At 57.7% G+C, this 20479-nt stretch overlaps 1 protein-coding gene across 7 annotated transcripts in view; it reads right to left on the bottom strand.

Moving 5' to 3' along the window:
* Positions 1–16390: 16390 nt before the first annotated feature.
* Positions 16391–20479, bottom strand: part of NUDT13 (nudix hydrolase 13) — a 41519-nt gene continuing 37430 nt past the window's right edge. For all 7 annotated transcript variants that reach the window (XM_062215073.1, XM_062215070.1, XM_062215069.1 and 4 more), the window contains one exon: positions 16391–18788. In XM_062215073.1, coding sequence (XP_062071057.1) covers positions 18588–18788 — 201 coding nt within the window. In that variant the 3' untranslated portion in view covers positions 16391–18587. The remainder of the gene's footprint in view (positions 18789–20479) is intronic.

Genomic DNA, 20479 nt, shown 5'->3' with positions numbered 1-20479 from the left:
CGAGCTCTCTGCTGTGGCCCAGGAAGGCAATGGAGGATGACCCAAGTGCTTGGGCCTCTGCACCTGCATGGGAGACCAAGAGGAAGCACCTGGCTCCTGGCTTCAGATAGGCATAGTTCCAGCCATAGCAGCTATTTGGGGGGTGAACCAACAGAAGGAAGACCTTTCTCTCTCTCTTTATCTCTCTCTCTCACTATCTGACTCTGTCAAATAAATAAATAAGCATTTGTGTGCTTCAGATGTGGAGCCTCCAGCCCCAGGGAGAGCCTTGGAGCAGACACATCTGGGTATCCAGGTGTGCTCCCGTCACACAGAGGAACACGAGTACCGCACAGGGAAAGGCAGCTTCCCTTTCACCAGGAGGAAAGCAGAGGAAGCACATGGAAGGCAGCCTGAGCCAGGGCCCACGCGGCTGAGCCAGGCCCGCAGGGGCCTCCTGGCCTCTGCAGAGCCAGCGCCGAGCATGACCGGCCAGGTGCTGGAAGGGCTGAGCTGCTGCTGACAGTGAGCCCTGGGTCTCCCCGGGCTGGGCGTCCTGGCTGTCAGCAGTGCTGGGAGCTGTGACTGTGGCTGCTCTGGCCCCACATGTGCTGTCTCTGCCCTTCCTGCCAGCACAGGCCTAGAGTTAGCAGCATGCGGATGAGGTGCTTGTCCGGAGGAGTCACAGTGATCTGTCTGAACCCCAGGTCAGGGTCCAGGAGAGGGCCCTGGTTCCCGCTCTGGACAGTCTGGGCCACGCTGGCTTGAGGTCCTATGCAGGTGGTGCTCAGCGGGCCACTGCCCTCCCCTCCACCCCAGGAGGACCCCCTGTGTCCACCTCCTAAACCTCCTGGGAATAAAGGCTGGAACAGAGCAGGAGGGGTCAGCAGAGGTTGGCAGTGCTGGGGTGAGGCCTGTGGGAGGACAGGAGGCTACAGCCCTGGGAGTCTCAGTTCAGGTCATTGCAGGGGCAGCCACAGAGTGTGGGGACAGGGCTCTGTGGGGCTCCCTATGCCAGCCTGTGTTCATAGAAAGAGGCCTTCATGGTTGTGCTGTAATAAAATTGCAGAGGAAGAAAGGAGGGCCAGGAGGTGCAGGTTGCCTGGGACTTGGGACCGTTACGGCAGGTGGCGGAGGGCCCTGGCACTCCCGGTGCTGGGGCAGTTCTGCAGTTCTGCCAGAGCCCTGCCCTCTTCACCTGGGCCCTGGGGAGGACCTGGGCCCCACTTCTGGTGACCTTTAATGAGGCCAGGGCTGAGCACCCTGACCCCTGCCACAGCAGAGCACTTGGGATTGGCTGGCAGGCTTCTGTGATGTCACAGTCACTGAGGGTGCGCACTCTGGCTGGGAGGCGACCAGTGGCCAGTAGTGCGTCTACTGCCCAACTGACCGGGTGTTGGTAGCGTAGGCAGGAGGCACATTGGACAGAATCCAATGGATTCAAGACAGAGGTGAGTGGGACTGGCTCTCTACGTGACCTGTGACACGGGGAAGGTGCGCCCAGGTGGGTGGCACTGGTCTCCCCCGCCGGGTTCCATGAGTGATGTGGCTGAGCTCTCAGTGGGCCCCTGTGTGCAGAGCGTGTATACAGTCGTCTCATTCCTCCCGCTCTGCTGGCCATCAGTGTCGAATGGGCCTTGGTGTGAGTCTGTGTCAGACACGGGTTCAAGACTAGGTGTCAGGTCACCTGGTATCAGGTGGGGCAGGGAGGCTGGCTCTGAGAGCCCCAGAGATGCGGGGGCTGGGAGTGGGCAGGGAGACCCTTAGACGTGGGCTCCCTGGAGGACACATGGATGCCAGGCTGGGGGAGGAGCGTCCTTTCTGAGGGCGGGGAGACAAGGTGGGGGCTGTCCTTCCACAGCCATCCCTAGTCCCTGAACTCTGGACAAGTCATCCTCCTGGGACGCGGCCACCAGGTGCCCACCCGCCTGGCTGTGTGACTGTCCCCCGTCTGACCAGGGGGACAGCCCTCAGAGCAGCAGTTCCCGCGGGCTCCCCTGTGCTGGCTCACATGTGCGTGTGTGTCTTACAGATTGGATATGAACGCCCTGAGGTCCCGGAGGGCCCAGGAGCGAGCAGCCATCATAATGCAATATGAGCAGGTATGGGCCAGGGTGCTGGGGGAGGAGGTGGGGCCCTGCCTCAAGGACTGTGCCTGTGAGAGCCAGACCCCGTCTTCCTGGGGACACAGAGCCGGGCGGGCGGCTCAGCTCCCCCAGTGACTGAGACCCGGGCTTCTCATCCGGGTCCCCTCTCGGCTGCAGGGACGCCGAGGAGCGGCACTGGTGCAGCCTGAAGAAGAGGACGATGAGGGCGGCTGCCTCGTCCCAGACAGGCTTGGGTTCCTGCAGTGAGTCCTCTGCACCCCACCCCACCCCACCCCAGGGCAGGGACTGGGGTCAGACAGCCCAACATGAAGTGGCACACCTGTCCCCAGGCCCCAACCTTGAGCCCAGCTGTGGTCACGGGCAGGCACTGGTCATCATTTGGCCAGAGCCGAGTGACCGTGGGACTCGGGACTGCAGGCAGGGACAGAGCTGGACGTGGGGCAAGCACTGGGCACTCTTACTCTGAGGCCTCTGTTTCTGTTAGGTAGAGGGGGTGGCTTGAGGGTCCCCATGCTCGCAGGCAAAACAGCCTGGCCATCACCACTCCAGAGCTGTGTCCACAGGGTTGGGGCACCAGCCTAGCAGCTGGGCAGTTGTCCAGCAGGTGCCTGGGTCTCAGGGCCCAGGCTCCAGGCTTCCGAAGACCTAGTCTGAGGGATGGCCAGGGGTGTGGCCTCTGCAGCTCTGAACCTGCCTGCGGGCTCCCACAGTACAGACCGGGGGGAGGGTGCAGCTGAGGGCCCTGCCCCCGAGTCTACTCAAGGAGTGGGGCCTGGGAGCAGGAGTCAGACTTGGAGGCTGTTCCCACAGATGTCAGGGAGAGAGGCCCCGTGGCTGGAGGGTGGGCTCCGGCGACCTAAGGGATGGAGCCGTCTCAGGCTGTGCCTGGTGTGACTCAGCAGCCCACCGGAGCACAGGGATGGGGGCTCTGGCTCCATGCTGTGCCAGACCCTGGAGAAAAAGAAGGAGCAGAGTGGTGGAGAGATGGCCACGGTCTGGGCTGACAGAGGAGGGGTGAGGTGTGGAGCCGGCAGCTCAGGCTACCAGTGCACAGGGGAGGGTGGTGGGCAGGGGGGCACCCTGGGAGGTGTGGGGGTCCCAGGTGCATGGAGCCCCAGGTGCACACTGACAGCACTGAGCATCTCTCAGGCAGGCCACCCGCACTCGGTCCGTTCCAGGGTGACTTCTTGGGGAGAGCTGATGTGGGGACACTGCTCCCTCACCCCTGGGCAGCCTGGCCCTGCTCAGGACAGAAAGCCCCCAATCACTGTGCGGTGCTGCCACACGCCCAGGAAGCTGAACCTCTGACAGGCCTGGAGCTCCCCACTGGCAGCAAGGGCCCCTGCCTGGCCCAGGGCTCCCTGTGCTCACGGTCACCAGCCCCTCCCTTCCCGTCTCAGTGCCCTGGGCTGAGAGGATGAAGCTGGTCCTTCCCTGGCCCACTAGGGAGGTCGCGGTGCCACTTGTGGTCCCATCCTCACCTCTCCGCCTCCCTTGCTTTCCAGTGAGCAGAAGTTGCCCCAGGACAGCATCCCGGGGGCAAAGGTAAGGACAAGTCCTTGGCCACGGGTCAGTCACCTGGGAAGCAGAGCTGGGTGGAGGGGGCACGTGGGGCTCGGCAGTGGTTATTGGGAGCGCTACAAGGTCCCGCGATGCGGTACTCACTTGGCACCTGCTCACATCTGAACACACTCGCCTGTCCCGAACTGAGCCGCTGTTCAGGGGCGTCTGCCTGTCAGCCAAAATGACTCATTGCCATGGTTGGGAGTGACCTGGCTGGAGCTCAGGGGCTCTGCCTTGAGGACGGGGCAGCTCGGGTCAGAGGCCAGGCCACCGACGCTCCCCCAGACAGAAGCCCTGGGGCTCACGGTCTGTGCCTTTTCTGGCTCCTTCCTTGAGTGCACACAGAGCTCCTGAGCTGCATCTGAGGGCCACTCTCAGAGCCTGAAGCTGGGCTCACACCATCCTGTCTTGTTTTCCAGCGTACACAGGTGCGCAGGACCCAGAAATGGGTGAAGATGATCAAAAACTATAGTAAATACCACGGCAGCAAGAAGGTACCGTTGAGCTGAGGGGGGCCCCTCGGGAATACTGAGAGCTGAGTCGGGGTTTTGAACAGTGTCCATTCCCGTGCCAGGCACCGCCTGCCTCTCAGATGCCCAGGGGCAACTGTCCAGCCCCCGGGGACACAGGTCATGTGCACCCCTTCCCCATACACAGGACACTGTCCTGGTAGAAAATCTGAAGTCACTGCTGAAGACAATCCCGGATGCAGGGCAGGTGTGGTTCCAGGAGCCCCATAGGGGGCAGTCAGTGCAGGGCAGAGCCGGTGCCCCTGAGCCCTTGGCCCCCAGTCACTGTGGGTCATAAGGCCCCCATCTGTGTTGGCAGAGCCTCCCTCTGCCAATACACACGGAGCCCCTGGCTTCTCCCTCCTGCTGTCTCACCCTGCGCTCCCTCCCCGAGTGGCCACGTTCACCACTCACCAGAGCCTCCTCTCTCCTGTAGTTTCAGCGCAGAATCTATAAGGGCATCCCTGCCCAGGTACGTGGAAAGGTGTGGGCTGTGCTGCTGGAGGTGGACAGGAAGAAGGCCCAGAATCCAGGAACATATGAGGTATGGCTCTGCACTCAGCCCAAGGGGGCCCGAGCTGCTCGGGCCTGGTCAGGAGCCTGAGACTCCGTGGAGGACCGTCCCTCACTGAGCCCTCGGGAGCCTCCTCCTCATCCTGCCTTCCTCTCCCTACATCTCAGTCAGTGCCTCCTCCACATCCATCTTCCCAGACCCAGCTGGGACTGACTGCACATGTGTGTTTTGTGCCAGAGGCTTTAACCTGCTCTCTGCTGAGCTCACCTGGGCAGCTTGGCATAAGGCCAGAACAGAGGACTTGCTGGTCCATGATGGGCGGGGGCCTCCCAGTATGAGATCACAATGGTGTGAGGTAGGGACCCCCACAGGCTCTGTGCTAACAGGGCCTGCCCACAGCCTGCCCTGCCTTCACATGGACTTGCAGCCCCTGGCACTGCCCTTGCCTGGAGTGGCTGGTCCAATGATCAGACAGCCCTCAATGCTTCTGGGAAAGGAGGGAGCGAGGGCTGGTGTGAGCAGAGGGCTGGCAACTGCAGCTGGCTCTCATGTCCCCGGCTGCCATCAGGGAGCAGGGCCCAGCTGTGTGGCCCACCCTGCCTGCCCCAAGTCTGCAGTTTGGGGCTGGCCCTGGGAGCTGGGCCTGGAGACAGTCATTGCCCAGGCTCAGCTCCAAGCCAAGGGCTGATTCCAATGTCTAGATGGAGATGGGCCCCTCCAGCAGGGGGCAGCATGGAGCAGTGGTCAGGCTGTGGCTGACTCCTGGAGGGCAGGGCCTGAGATGCCAGCGAGGAGGCTCAGAAGCCTGGCTGGGGGCAGACCGCGTCTGTGCTGAGAGCTGAGGGCAGGCAGGGGTAGTGCACAGGGACCTTTCAGAGCCCCTGAATGATGCTGACCATCGGGGCCTCAGCGGCCCCCTCAGCAGGGATGCCGGCCACGGGGGTGACGTGGACGTTGAGGCAAGTAGTGAGCCCAGGACCCTCCCTCAACGTGGGACCCAGAAGGGAATGAGCTCCCTGCAGGGAACTCTCCCTGTCAGCCAGCACAGCTGATGTGGAGTAGAGGTCCTCATGTGGCAATGGGGCTTTTGCTGGTCCTGAGGCTGGCCCCTCCCCCTTGTCCCTCCCTGCAGGAGATGAAGGAGCAGGCTAGGCTGGGCGCCACTCACTTCCATCACATCGATTCTGCCATCACATGGACTTTCAGAAACCACCTCATGTTCCGAGAACGCTACGGAATGAAGTGAGGCCTCTGGGCTGGGGAGGACCCGGGGGTGGGAGGAGCAAGGGCCCTGGGGCACATGGGGTTCCTGGGGAAGACTTGGGGGCAAACCTAAATCAGTTCCTTTAGCACAGCAAACAAAATGGATCCATGGGCCTTTTGTGATTCTATAAACTTTCCCAAAGACACTGTGGAGAGAATGAAATGAAAGGTATTATCTCTAGAATCTTCAAGGAGCCCTTCAGCTCAGTAACAAGGAAGCAGTGGGCACCTCCCGGCGCCCCAGGCACACAGGCTCGGGAGGGCCCCTTCATGTAAGCCCACACAATTCACCTCCTCAGCGCATGAACACACGCTTAGTACCTAAACCACAACGGGCACCAGCGCACAGCTGTGAGAATGGGGGAACTAAAACCACCGAGGACGCCGGGTGCTAGGGAGAATGTGAGGCGAGCGCCACTCTGGTTCATTGCAGGAACAAGCACAGTGGCCCAGGCCCCCGGCAGCACCCAGGGCCATTTCTCACAATGAGAGACACACCTTCCACACGAACCCCAGCACACACGCACATGTACACAACCACTAATACAGCGGAGTGCAAGAAAACCCTTACACAACATTCAGCGTTGTGTTCACAGTCAGTGGACGCAGGAGGAGGCTGCACGATGCTCAGTGGGGACACGGAGAAGCAGCCCGTGTCACAGCTGCATCCTAGAACGGGATTCAGGGAGAGGCAGGACGAGGCTCAGCCCTGGGCTGACCTGGAGGCCTCTCAGGTGCATTCTGCTGGGGGAGGAAGCGTCCCTCAAAGGCTACACATGCTGTGATCCACTCACAGGACATCTGCAAGAGGCCAAACCCTGGGACACACAACAGGGCAGTGGTAGCCACGGGCTGAGGGAGGTGGGGAGTTTGGCCACAGGCGGCTCATGGGGAACACATAGGCCACAGGAGCTGCTCCCTACCAGGCTGAACGTGCATGGGAGGCTGACTCTCCATGGCTTAGACCCACGGGACTGCACCTCCCACAGTGGGATGCTCACTTGTGCAATGAACACCCACCCAGGAAACGAAACTGCACGTGACTGCACCCTGGGAGGAGTGCGTGTCCCTGCAGGCAGCGCTCACCCACACAGTGGACAACACGCAGGTGCCCTGACGACATCCCTGCTCATGAGCAGAGTGTCACGGGCCCTGCGTGTGGATGTCTGGCTCTGTGAGGCAGAGCCACACTGAGAGCCTCGGCAGCACAGGACGCACAGCCTCTGTCCTCTCTCTTCCAGCCAACAAGCCTTATTCAACATCCTGATGGCCTATTCCGTTTACAATCCTGTGAGTATTCTGGGATCCTATCACAGGTGCTATCCCGGCAGTCCCTGCAGGGCACCCCTGGTCACAGAGATCCCAGCCTGGGTTGAGGGGGCCTCTCTCTTCCACAGCTCCGAGGAAGAGGGGTAGAGGCTAGGCTCCGGGCCTCCTCGGACCCAACCTCAAGTTCTGGGAGGAGAAAGACAGCCTTCTCCTGGGCTGGTCTCCAGACCCCAGGAGCTTGGCCGCATTGGGACGCCCCTCCCAGGACTAGCATTCCATACGGTGGGGCGGGGGGCGAAGGCAGGGCAGAGCAGGTGTATGACTTTGCTCATCCAAGTGGAGTCTGGGTCCCACTGATGCCGTTACACCCACCAGACATGTGGTTGGACCCCTGGACCTGAATCCCACTCCACACAGCGCCATTGCCACAACAACCAACTCAGACCTTTTTTCCCCATGCGTGGAGCAGGTGCGGGGCTCCATGGGTGACCCAGCAAGGCCTGGACATCCCCATCCCCCTGACCTGCCACTGGCCAACCCTGCCTGGTGCCCTGGTTCCCAGGGGGCCTGGCACTCAGGAAGCCCAGGCCTGCACCCGTGACAGAGGCACACCTCCTGTTCTGGTCCTGGTAGCACTTCCTGGCTTACATCTTCCTCATGTGAGAAGGGGCCACCAGGTCACCCGCAGAGCTCAGGGGCCCAGAAGCTTCCCTGGGCGTGGGTCTGGATTCCCACAGCAACCGGGCCCATCTGACATCTTGGGAGTAACAGCTGCCCATACTTGAGGTCTCCCCCCTGTGCTGCCTAAGCTCAGGCCCTGCAAGATTCCCTCCAGGAACTTTGAGAACTTCCATGGCTCCAATTCTTGGGCTGCTTGGGCTGCTGACACCAAATGGCAGGATTCAGGCACAAGGGCTCGCTCCCCAATCTTCCTAGACCCTTCAGTGGGTGACCCTGATCTCCCTGGGAGGTGAGCCATCCCAGGAGGTCATTCTTGCCAGGGGAGGTCTCCTAAAGGCATTCTGGGATCTTGCAGGAGGTGGGCTACAGCCAGGGCCTGAGCCATGTGGTGGCGCTGCTCCTCATGTACATGCCCGAGGAGGACTCTTTCTGGGCCCTGGTCCAGCTCATGCAAAACAGGAAGCACGCGATGCACGGTAGGTGGATGGCGTGTGGGCCCCAGTGCATGCAAGTCTGTGCACGGCCCTCACTGGCTCCTGACTGTGCAGGACAATGTCCCTGGAGCGGGGGGGGGGGGGGGGGGGCTCCCTAGAAGCCAGAGCTGGCAGAGGCCTCCCAGACTGAGCCAGCCCCCTTCTTTCACCGCCATCCAAAGGCCCTGCAGCTTGGCCATGGCCATCCTGGGTGTGGGAACCTTCAGAACAAGGGATCCTGTCCTTGTCCAGGACTCCGGTCGCTTCTGGCTCTTCTGCCTCACACATCTCCACGCAGACTCTCAAGCACAGAGCCACACCCAGGGAACTTGCAGAAGGCAGCATCCCCTGTAGGGTCACCCCCTCCTCGCTCCTGAGTGTCAGAATGGTCAGGAGGCACCCAGTTGGACAGCGCTCACCCCAGCGAGCTCCAGGGGGCAGCCTGGGCTGGGCTGCACACAGTCAGTCACCCACCTGCACGCACCTCCCAAGCAGATCCTCTGCCCTGGCCATGTTCGTTCCCACCTGCCCCTGTTCGAGCCTCCCCTGACCCTCAATGCTCAGAAACCCCACCCCGGCCTTGGGCTCTCCAGCCTCCTAAGAGGAGGAGGCTCTAACGTGGGGGTGTGGCCGATACTACTCAGGTTTCTACAAACCGAACTCCCCAAAACTGGAGCGATTCCAGCACCACCTGGGAGACACCGTGCATCGCGTGCTCCCCTCCCTGGAGAAACACCTGGTAAGTAAAGCATCTCCTTTCTCCTCTCGGGGGTTCTGTGCTCAGGGAGGGGAGGACAGAAAGGGGTCCTGACTCCTTCCTGGGCCAGGGCAGGCCACGTCCTCACCAAGGCTTTCCTTGGTTACTGGGGTCCGTGGCAGCTTGGGTGTTGGTGTGTTTTCTAGCACTTGGTCCCCCAGAGTTTGTGTAGACTGCAGGGAGACGCTGTCCCCAGGGCAGAGTGGACTGAGGGACCTGTGTCCCTTCAGGAACCTGCATGGCTGGGAGAGGGGATGCACCTGCTGCTGGGCTTCCTGCACCCAGGGGCTCTGCCACAGGGCTCAGATGAGAGGCAGTCAGGCCTGGGCCCTGGGCCCTGAGCCCCCTCTGCCTCTGCCTCTTCTTAGGAGAAGGAGGGTGTGTGCCTGGAGGACTCCACCGCCCACTGGTACCTCCAGTGCTTCCTGGAGGGGGTAAGTGCCCCGGGGACCCCTTGCCCAGGGAAGCTCCTGCCCCAGTGCCTGGCTCTCCTGTCCTGGTGGCCTGTGCCTGAGCTGCCCCAGCCCCAGCACACACAGGAGGGAGCCTGCTCTGCAGACCAGCAGGCCTTGTCCTGCTACGAGTGGTCCAAGCTGAGGCTGAGCCTCAGGGCCAGCAAGGAGGGGACAGGTCCCACCAGGACCCACCCTGAGAGCCTGGCAAAGGCCAGAGCCCTACAGGGAGAGGCAGGAGATCCATAGACTCCCAGTGGCACAGGCTGGTGTCAGCGCAGCCCAAGGGCTGACCCATCCCCCAGGTCCCTGGCATGTCTGGCATCTCCAGTGTGGCTTCCAAAGTGTCCAGACCCCCAGGGTCCAGGAGAGGACATGGTCATCCTCTCTGGGTCTGGTTCCCTGAGTGGGCGGGGATGTGGCCATGAGGCATGGCCTCACCTACCAATGAAACGAGTCCCCCACCCTCCCCTCCCCTCCCCTCCCCTCCCAGGAGGAGCTCTGGCCTTCTTGTGTGATGCAGCCTCCTGGAGTCTCCCTCTGTCCTAGGAGAGTGACACTGCACACCCACCCTGTGGGCCCTACTGAGGCCCTGACGCGCGGGGTCCTCCAATGCCTCTGTCCCCCAGGTGCCGTTCCCCCTGGCTCTGCGGATGTGGGACGTTTACATCTTTGAGGGCGAGCACGTGCTCACCTGCATGGCTTACACGGCCCTCAAGATCCATCGCAGTAAGTCCTCAGGGCCCACAGAGGCCCGGGTGCTGGGGACGGAGGAGCTGGGGACAGCCCTGCCTGTCCCTCGTGAGCAGGGCTTGAGGGAGGGATGAGGAGGTTTGTGAGTCCTGGGTTCCCTTCAGGAGGGCACTGAGAATCCCCTGTTGCACCCGCAACCCCAGGCCCCCTCCCACCACAAGGAGAAGTGGCCAGGGTCATCGCCCAGGAAAGTGGCCCCTGAGCAGTCCCCTCCCCTCAGTCAAGTGCTTGGCTTGACAGCATGGGTGTCTAAGGGGGTCTGCAGCCCATGTCTGGGGCTGGGACAGGGCTTGGAGCAGCCATGGTGGCTGCGCCATCCCTAGGGCCCCTCCCAGCCTGACGCCCACCCCCGTGTCTAGAGCGCCTGCTGAAGATGCCCCGGGACCACCTCCGGGAGTTCCTGCAGGTGACCCTGAAGCAGGCCTGGTCACTGAGCGAGGACGCGGTCATCAGGCAGCTGCGGGCCTCCATGCGTGAGCTGGGGAAGCACCAGTGCCTCCTGCCTCCCGAAGGTGAGTCCAGCACCCGGCCCCGGCCCATGCTCCCTTGGGGATTCAGTAGTGGGAGTGCCAGGCCCTGGCAGCCCCGCCCAGGACTCACCTCTTCCTGGTCCTCCTTGTCCTCCCTGGGCTCAGCAGTTCTGCTTTCTGAAGCTCTGACAGCATGGCCTGGCGGGGCCTCGGGCAGCTTCCCAGAATCCTCCTGTGGGTGATGGCTCTCCCCCCACAACTCTGGGGCTGGGCTGTGGAGCTGTCCTCAGGGCCCTGTTGGTGGCTCTGGCTCCTCAGCTGACCCCCACTCTGGAGTGCATTCGAGGCCCCGCCTTGAGCAGGTGCCCTGGCTCTGTGGCCCCAGGAGCGCAGAGCGCAGCTGGACCTCCACTCCAGCAAGATGAGAAGCAGCCCTGCCTGCCCAGGGGGCCTCTCCCCGACTGACCCCACACAGGCTCCTGGCCCGATGACCACAGCTGTCTGCACACAGGACCCTCCTAGGACAGGGGTGGGCAGGGCTCCCACCTGCATATAGGCAGGGCTCGAGGGAGGTGGGCCTGTGGGAGACCCTGCACACTGGAGGCCAAAGCCAGCCGGCACTGGATCCCCTTCAGCCATCTGAGGACCCCTGGAAGGCCCAGGTGCCCTGGGCCCAGTTGTGGGGGCCGAGTGCACTCCTGTGAGCAGGGTGGGTGCAGAGGCAGGCGCTGGGGGCCCCCGCAGCAGAACCCAAGTGCAGCTGAGTGTGGGCTCTGCAGTCCTAGCCTCGGGCCAACAGAAGTCAGCGGGACCCAGAGCAGCGCTGGCTTCCGGTGGGGAGGGGTGCCCGTACTCGTGCCTGCTCCTGCTGCCATCAAGGACCTGAGCACCTGGGTCCCCATGCACAGCAGAGATGGGTTTGTCCCAGCTCTAGAGGCTGGCAGTGGGGGCCCAGGTGCAGGCTGTTCAGGCACTGGGGAGGCCCCACTGTGCTTCCAGGTGCTGCCTCCCCTGGGTGCTCGTGGGACAGAAGCGGTGACAGCCCAGTCTCACTGGGAAAGGGACAGTGGCCTAGATTCAGAGGACATGGCACCCTGCCAGCTCTTTAGAAACCGCACTCCCTGTCCCTGAGGGCCTGACCCAGACTCCATGTCTGCCCCACAGCCCCAGCTCTCACCTCCATCACCTTAGGCTCAGTTCCTTTCCAGCCATTTAGGAGGGACTCAGATGCGGGTAACTCAGCCAATACACTGTTAGGGCACAGGAGGTCAGGTGGGGTAGGTGACAGGGTCCTGAGTGGGTGCCTCGGTCCCCAGAGATGAGAGAGTGAGGCGGGCAGGGCAGGGCCATCCACCCTGTGGGGCTGTGCAGGAGGAGCCCGAGGTGTCCCAGGGCTCCCCTGGCCCAGGCTGCACACACCCTCCCCTCTGGGGCCAGCAGCCTAGGAGAGTCCTCAGCGTCACACGGGGTGATGGGGACCCCAGGGGGAGGCTGGGGCAGGCACCCGGCAGGCCAGACGGGGGCTGTGGAGAAGCAAACCGCGTCTCTTCTTCTTCCAGCCAAGGCCATCGAACGGTGCGGCAGGCCCCTGGGGCGGGCACACGTGCCCCAGAAGCACCTTCCTGCCCCCACTGCTCCGAAGCCCAATATGGCCATTCAGGACACAGCGGCAGTGTGGGAGCAGACCAGGGGTCCCCCTGCCTGTGCGGTGCCGATTCATCCTCCAGAAAGCTTTGGCCTCCGCATCGCCGTGAGGGAAGGCAGCCCAGAGCCCCTCGGCCTGGGCTCCCCTGTGGGGACCGCAGAGTCTCCATCTGTGGGCAGCCCCACGGAGAGCTCGTGGGGGAGGGGAGGCCTGTGCCAGTGCGCCAGTCTCCCTAACCTGAGCGGGCCAGGGCCCAGGGAGGACGACTCCTCCGATGATGGCAGCCGGGAGGGCCTGTGGATGTGGGCTCCTCCACAGGCCTTGGAGCCCCCGGAAGCAGGGCCCATGCAGGCCGTCCCAGCCTGGGGGCCACGGCTGAAGACTGCCCCCTACCGGCATGGCAGCCCCACACAGTCTGGGGACAGTCATGGGCTGGAGCCAGCCAGAGCCAGCCCTGGGCTGGGAGACCAGGCCTGCGTACCCTCCCTGGCCCGACGCCGACGCCTCCTTGCCTCCTACTCCATGGGGCACCTGGATGATGGGTGCCTCCTACAAGAAAGGCCAAGCGCACAATGCGTCCTGCCCAGGCTGGGCAACAGCCTTCCGTGTGTCTACACGGCATCCTATATACTTGATTGAGCCCCCCCACGCCCAGCTCTTCCTTGGGCCAGAACACCCCGTCACTGGAAACGACAGCAGTGCTGGGAGGCACTGTACTATCCCCCCTACTACCCCCCCCCACCCTCAGGTGGTGCTGACCCCGTATTAAACCATATCATTGACACGAGTTGGCTCCAGTTTGTGACCCCAGCGCCCAGCTGCAGCAGAGCTTCCCTGTGGTCCTGGAGAGTGTGGGTGGCTCCACAGCCCCGAACGCCATGCAGAGACCTGCTCAGGACCCTGCAGGCAATGCCTGAGATTCACCTGTGCCTCACGGGGACTGGGTCAGGGTGGGAGAGCAGCTGCCGTGAGTGCCCGTGACCTCTGGGACAGATCGGCACAATAGGGACTGTTGTGGTGGGAGGGTCTGTGTCACCTTAGTACTCTCTCCTGGATCTGGGTGGCCTTGGCTCCTGCATGCCTGGCTTGGCCCCATGTGTCTCTCCCTTCTTTGGTACACATCCTGGAACCCAGTTCCTCTTCCCCCTGAACCTAGGAGAGGGCACCAAGGCTTTTGAGTGGGGTCCTAGGGAGACAGCAGCAGGACCTCTGTGCTGCTGACCCCTGCTGTCTGCACTGAGCTGCTGGGGGGAGTGGGGGGAGGGAGGGGCATGGTGGGCTGCTATGGGTGCCATGCACTGGCCCTGCTCACCCCAGCTAGGCTTGAAGTCAGGGGTGTCCAGGAGTCCATGGGCAGAGAAGGATTCCACCCAGGGAAGGAGACCCCCAGGGTCCCTCAGCACCCAGGGCCTTGCACAGACACTGGCATTTAGATCCAGCAGCACTGTGACCATGCCTAAGGCTTTTCTCTACTTCTCAATGTCGTTTGCATTCCAATTCATTACTTCTAATACAGCTTTAAGACCTTTTTGTTTTGAAATGATCCAAGGCAGAAGCCTGGAGCCCCTGGGTGCCCAGGCCTGGGCCTGTCTGGCAGGGATGGAGACCTGAGCACTCAGAAGTGGGCACTGATGGCCTGGTGGGGTGCAGCTCGCAGAAGCAGGCCAGAGAAGGTTTCTGTGCCGAGAGTGTGCTCCTAGAGGTGTGCTGGGCCGCAGGTGCCTGGGGGCTGTGTCCTGCCCATCTCTTCTCTCCTTCCTCAGGGGCAAGGGTATCCCACAGTCTCTGCCTCACCACGCTTCAGCAGCCTGGGTCCTTCCTCTGACCTCCCTCAGCTGGTCACAAGCATGTGCCTGGGAGGTCCCAGGAGGCTCCTATATCTGGGGTTCACTTGCAAGCTCAACTCCCTGCATTCCAGGGTGTGGCTAATCAGCATTGTTAGGGGTTTGACTCTGGGGAGGCCCCTGTGTTGGGGATCCCGGGCCAGGTGCATCCTTGGCCAGGGCAGCAGTTGCCCCCAAGAGTCCCCTGCACCTGCCCATCTTGGTGGTGTGGACAGTGATGCCACCTGCTCTCACAAGCCCTGATTCCCTGACTGGTGTCTTCGCTCTGAAGGCCGCTCCTCTTCTCTGTCCATCCTGGGGGAATGCCTGGGTGTCCCTTGCAGGCTCTCACCTCCTCCATCTGCTCCGGACTCCCTAGAAGGTTCCAGATTTCCTCAGCCCCTGGGTCAGCGCTCTCTGGACAGGAGACTTGCCATGATCCTGAGACCCAGGGAGGAGGTATGGAGTGTGTAGACCCTGGCAAGACTCCAGCAGCCCTGCTAGACCCCACCTCCCAGGCTGGGAAGCAGCTGTGGCAGGATGACTCTGCCCACCCTGGTCATGGCTGACTCCGCTCAGGGGCCAGAGGTGGGAGGTGGCTCTGAGGGACCCACAAGTCCCTTTAGGAAATCCTGGCTGAGGGTCAGAGACTCAACCCCAACACATACCTAAATCAGGATACTCAAATCTCTTACATAAAATGGGATGTTAGCATCTAACCTAGTCACATTCTTCTGTATACTTTAACTCATCTCAAAATTACTTATAATCTCTACTATGGTGTGTTATATCAGTGGTTGTCATACTGTATTGTTAAGGTAGTAATGAGAAGAAAAAACATTCTGTGGGGGCCGGCACTGTGGCATAGAAGGTAAAGCTGCTGCCTTCAGTGCTGGCATCCCATGTGAGCTCTGGTTCAAGTTCCGGCTGCTCCACTTCCGATGCAGCTCTCTACTCTGGCCTAGGAAAGCAGCAGAAGATGGTCCAAGCCTTGGGCCCCTGTACCCATGTGGAAGACCTGGAAGAGGCTCCTGGCTCCTGGCTCCTGGCTTCAGATCAGCCCAGCTCTGGTAGTTGTGGCCATCTGGGGAGTGAACCAGCAGATGGAAAACACCTCTCTCTCTTCTCTTTCTCTGCCTTTAAAAACAAATAAAAACATGTACTGTGTTTGCTCAGTTTTTTTTTTTTTAATCTTTTTTATCCATGATTGATTGAATCCATGGATGTGGAACCCACAGATATGGAGAGCCAGCTATAATGTTCCCTCTTCAGCAACCAAGGGAAAAATTAGAATAGTCTAACAGACTTACTAACTGGGAATCTACTACCACAAATTAATGAAAGCTAACCATATCATACCCCTCTCCAATCCTTCCTCTTATATGTTTATGGTGGTTGACTGAAATGAGTGAAGAGGAAAAGTATTACACACTAAAAAACATAAAAGAAAAAAAATTTTTAATTACATAGGGCAACATTTTAACATTTTACATAATGTTAGCTACTTTGAAATGTTGTCTTTTAAATCTTTATTTAAAAGGCAGAGAGACAGAGATAGATAAATTCCACCCACTGGTTCCCACCCCAAACGCCCGCAACAGCTGCAGATGAGCCAAGCCAAGGCCAGGAGCCAAGGACTCTGTTTGGGTCACCAGTGTGGGTGGCAGGGGCCTATGTACTTGAGCCATCACCTGCTGCTGGAAGCAGAAGCAGAGGTGGAACTGAATCCAGGCACTCCCCAGTAGTTGTGGCCATTTAGGGAGTAAACGTGTGCATGGAAGATCTGTCTTCTCTCCCTCTAACTCTGCATTTCAAATAAGTAAATCTTAAAAAAAAAAAATTCTGGCGCAGAAACATCTGAAATCTCTTTATATTAGGAGGCTTCCAAAATTGCATGTAAAATGTGCATTATGAAAACCACATGGGTCGGGGCACCGATCCTATCCCAGTTGCCCCTCTTCCAGGCCAGCTCTCTGCTGTGGCCAGGGAGTGCAGTGGAGGATGGCCCAAGTCCTTGAGCCCTGCACCCCATGGGAGACCACCGCGGCGGCCATTGGAGGGTGAACAAACGGAAAAGGAAGACCTTTCTCTCTGTCTCTCTCTCTCACTGTCCACTCTGCCTGTCAAAAAAAAAAAAAAAAAAAAGAAAACCACATGGATTTCAAAATTCTTTATACCCAAAGAAATCAATCTTTTAATCCCACTTTGCACAGAGGTTTTGAAGGACTGTGATATTCTTCAGCCCAGGTAGCCTTGTAGTTTGTTTTATTTATCTGCTATTTTCGGTACAAATAGCAAAGCTTTCTGGGAAACAAAGTTCAGTGTTGCAGAGCTTCACTAGCCACTCTATTCTTTTCCAAAACCCACATTGATCAAAAAGCAAACAGTTACTCCACAGCAGGTTTGGGAAACTCATAACCAGGAATACTGCACACTCCCCGCTCTGTCACTGTGCTCAGATTTGGTCATGTGTACACATGTGCTCCCAAACACATCCGCATTAGGTAGAAGAGATCAGGAGACAGTAATAACACGGACCCTGAACTGTTTTCTTCTAATTGCTAGATACGAAGAATTCTCGGAACCTTTCTTTTCTCTCCCACACACTGGGTTTGGCCCAGGTAAAGGCAAGCAAGCTGCCTGCCAATAGAACAGGACAGTTAAGTCCCATCACATAGTGTTCAACAATTTCTGAAGATCCCTGAAGCCATGATGGTGGGCAGTGAAGAGAGCAGTGCTTTCCTTTTTTATGTTTAAAATTAATTTATTTATTTGAAAGGCAGAACGACAGAAATGGAGAGATAGAAATATCTATCTTCCATCTGCTGGGTCACTCCTCAAATGGTAGCAACAGCCAGGTCTGGGCCAGGTCAAAGCCAGGAGCCTAGAACCCTATCCAGATCTCCCAGATGGGTAACAGGGACCCAAGTACTTGGGCCATCTTCTGCTCTTCCCAGGCACATTAGCAGGGAGCTAGACAGGAAGTGGAACAACCAGGACTCAGGACTCACACTGGCATTACAGTACGGGATGCTGGCATTCCAAGTGGCACTTGACCTGCCGCACCACAGCGCCCACCCTTCAGCACTTCAGCTTTCCTAGATCTCAACTCTCTTGCTTAGCCCTATGGGACTCTGATGTGTGACTAATCCTAGGGTTTCTGGGACGTAAGTCTTTGAAGCACAAATTAGTCCCTAGAATAATCTCAAGGTAGGAGTCTTTCCCCAGCCATTCTCCTTTTCAGCTGGACTCTAACAGTATTGCTTCTGCTGATTGCTTCAGTTGTGGACTTCAATGTTTGTCACACCAATAAAGACATCTTCGCTGCCTCCCACTCCCAGTTCTCACTTTCTAAAATTTCCTCAAGTCATAAGACAGAAAAAAATACATCTGAGCAGATTTGGAGATTTATTTATTTCTCCCAGATAAACTCTTCTCCCTATCACAAGGTATAGAACAGGCATACAAAAATGAGAACTCCTAACTTACTTTTATCCCATAAGGCTCAAGAAATGGTTCGGGATTGACATTTGTTTCATCTCATTCATCCCTTAGTTGATGTTTATCAACACTTTAGGTATGCACCTGCCAGTAACCATTGCTATACATTTTGGAAAACAGAGTTTTTTCCCTGAGTGACAAACTGAGCAAGTAACACAGCTGAGAACAAAAAAGTCCTTACCATCTTGAGTCCCCCTGGATTCAGCTACCCAGAGCCTCACTGCATCTGATTTATTCCATGTGTCTGAGACAGACAGACCTGAGCTCCCACTTTCCTCATCCCTTTGGAAGACTGAAAGAAATGATTTTTATTTAAATACCGTGTATAAGAATATACCTGTATACAAGTTAAAAAATGTTACATTGTGGTATTTTTCTTAATTCTGTGAGGATAAAACCTAACTCAGTGGTGAGTGGAGTAGTATATTTTTAATACTAAGATCAAGTTTTAAGCTAAAATCACACCAGTCATATTTTGTCAATTACTGTACATGTAGTGTTAATAAGCCACATACTGGAAGATACTTGTTCCTAAACCTTGGAGAAAAATGAGTGAACAAGTGTCTACATCTAAACTAATGTTTTACCATTCCCTGTGATTTTGATAGTTAATAGCTCATCAGTTTTTCGATTCCCATTGGCATATTTGATTGCCTGTTAGTAAGGACTTCTTTCTGTAATACTGCTGATAATGAGTGTCTCGTTATAGGCTCATCTGCTCTGCCTTACTGGCCTGGAGCTGGCCTTTTGTCACCTCCCCTTTACAGTTAATCTCGGGGTCTCTCCTCGGAGGATACCAAGGAAGGTTCTAGATGAGTTCATCCGGGCTAAGCAGGTGGGGAAGAACAGGTCTGTTTTTCCACCCATTCCTTAATCAGTTGGTGAGCAATGGCTAACTTAGGGGGCACCCAGAATGGAAAAGTCTCATTCTGTTGACGAATGTAAGGATTCTTTCTCCTCAGGGCTGTGGCCACCTCATCATGACTGAACCAGGCAGCTGCCTCTAGTTCTTTCAAGTTCAGCTGGATCTGAAAGATATAAAGAAGGAAAGGATGTAAGGTTAGGAGCCACAAAATTTAAAATACTGCACCCAAAGCTAAGGAAATCATTCTAGAATTAAGCAATCTTAGAAGATAGTGAAAACAGTTCTAGATATTGCCCAGATGCCAAATAGGTATAATTAAGAGATGAGAATTAGGGGCCGGTGCTGTAGTGTAATGAGTAAAGCCACCGCCTACAGTGTCAGCATCCCATATGGGCGCTGGTTTGAGTCCCAGCTGCTCCACTTCAGATCCAGCTCCCTGCTGATGCGGCTGGGAAAGCAGTGAGGGATGATCCAAGTCCTTGAGCCCCTGCACCCAGAAGGGGCTTCTGGTTTCGGATCAGCCTAGCCCCGGCTGTTGTGGCGATTTGGGAAGTGAACCAGTGGATGGAAGAGAAGACTCTCCCTCCCTCCCTCCCCCTCTCCGCCTCTGCCTCTCTGTAACTCTGCTTTTCAAATAAATAAATCTTAAAAAAAAAAAAATCCCTTTTCTGTCTCTCTTTCTCACTGTCTATAACTCTACCTGTCAAATAAAAAAAAATCCTACAAGTTCAAAGATGAAATATTGAAAGTAGTTAAGATTGAGGGGAAGTTATGAATAATACTTGCTTTTCATTGCACTCCTAATGATGTATGACTCTTTCAATTAAAAAAAAAAGATACTGGGGCTAGTACTGTGGCACAGCAGGTTGAGCCACCACCTTCAGTGCCAGCATCGCATATGGGTGCTGATTTGAGTCCCATCTGCTACATTCTTTTTTTTTTTTTTTTTTTTTTGACAGGCTGAGTGGACAGTGAGAGAGAGAGACAGAGAGAAAGGTCTTCCTTTGCCGTTGGTTCACCCTCCAATGGCCGCCGCAGCTGGCGCGCTGCAGCCGGCGCACCGCGCTGATCCGATGGCAGGAGCCAGGTGCTTCTCCTGGTCTCCCATGGGGTGCAGGGCCCAAGGACTTGGGCCATCCTCCACTGCACTCCCTGGCCACAGCAGAGAGCTGGCCTGGAAGAGGGGCAACCGGGACAGAATCCGGTGCCCCGACCGGGACTAGAACCCGGTGTGCCGGCGCCGCAAGGCGGAGGATTAGCCTAGTGAGTCACGGCGCCGGCCCCATCTGCTACATTCTGATCCAGCTTCCTGCTAATGTGCCTGGGAAAGTAGCAGAAGATAGCCCAAGGGCTTGGGCCCCAATACCCACATGGGAGACCCAGATAAAGCTCCTGGCTTTGGCCTGGTCCAGCCTGACTACTGTAGCCATTTGGGCAGTGAACTAGTGATGGAAGATTCTCTCCCTTTCCCTTTCTCTCTCTCTCTTCTTCTTCTTCTCTCTCTCTGTGTCTCTGCCTTTCAAATAAATACATCTTTTAAGAAAAAGTACAACAGCTGGCATTGTGGCATTGCAGGTTAAGCTGCCACTTGGGACGCCACCATCCCATATCAGAGCCCTTGTTTGAGTCCCAGCTGTTTTGCTTCCAATCGAGCTTCTTGCTGATGCACCTGGAAGGGCAGCAGAAGACGGTCTGAGTGCTTGGGCCCCTGTCATCCAGGTTGGTGGTCTGGATGGAGTTCTAGGCTTCTGTCTTCTACTTGCCCCAGCCACGGTCATTACAGCCATTTGGGCAGTAAACTAGTAGATGGAAGATTGCTGTCTCTTTTTATTATTATTATTATTTATTTGACAG

Source organism: Lepus europaeus, chromosome 17, assembly GCF_033115175.1.
Source record: "Lepus europaeus isolate LE1 chromosome 17, mLepTim1.pri, whole genome shotgun sequence".
Lineage (NCBI taxonomy): Eukaryota > Metazoa > Chordata > Mammalia > Lagomorpha > Leporidae > Lepus > Lepus europaeus.
The sequence above is the reverse complement of the archived record's forward strand: the minus strand, read 5'-3'. Positions and strand labels throughout refer to the sequence as shown.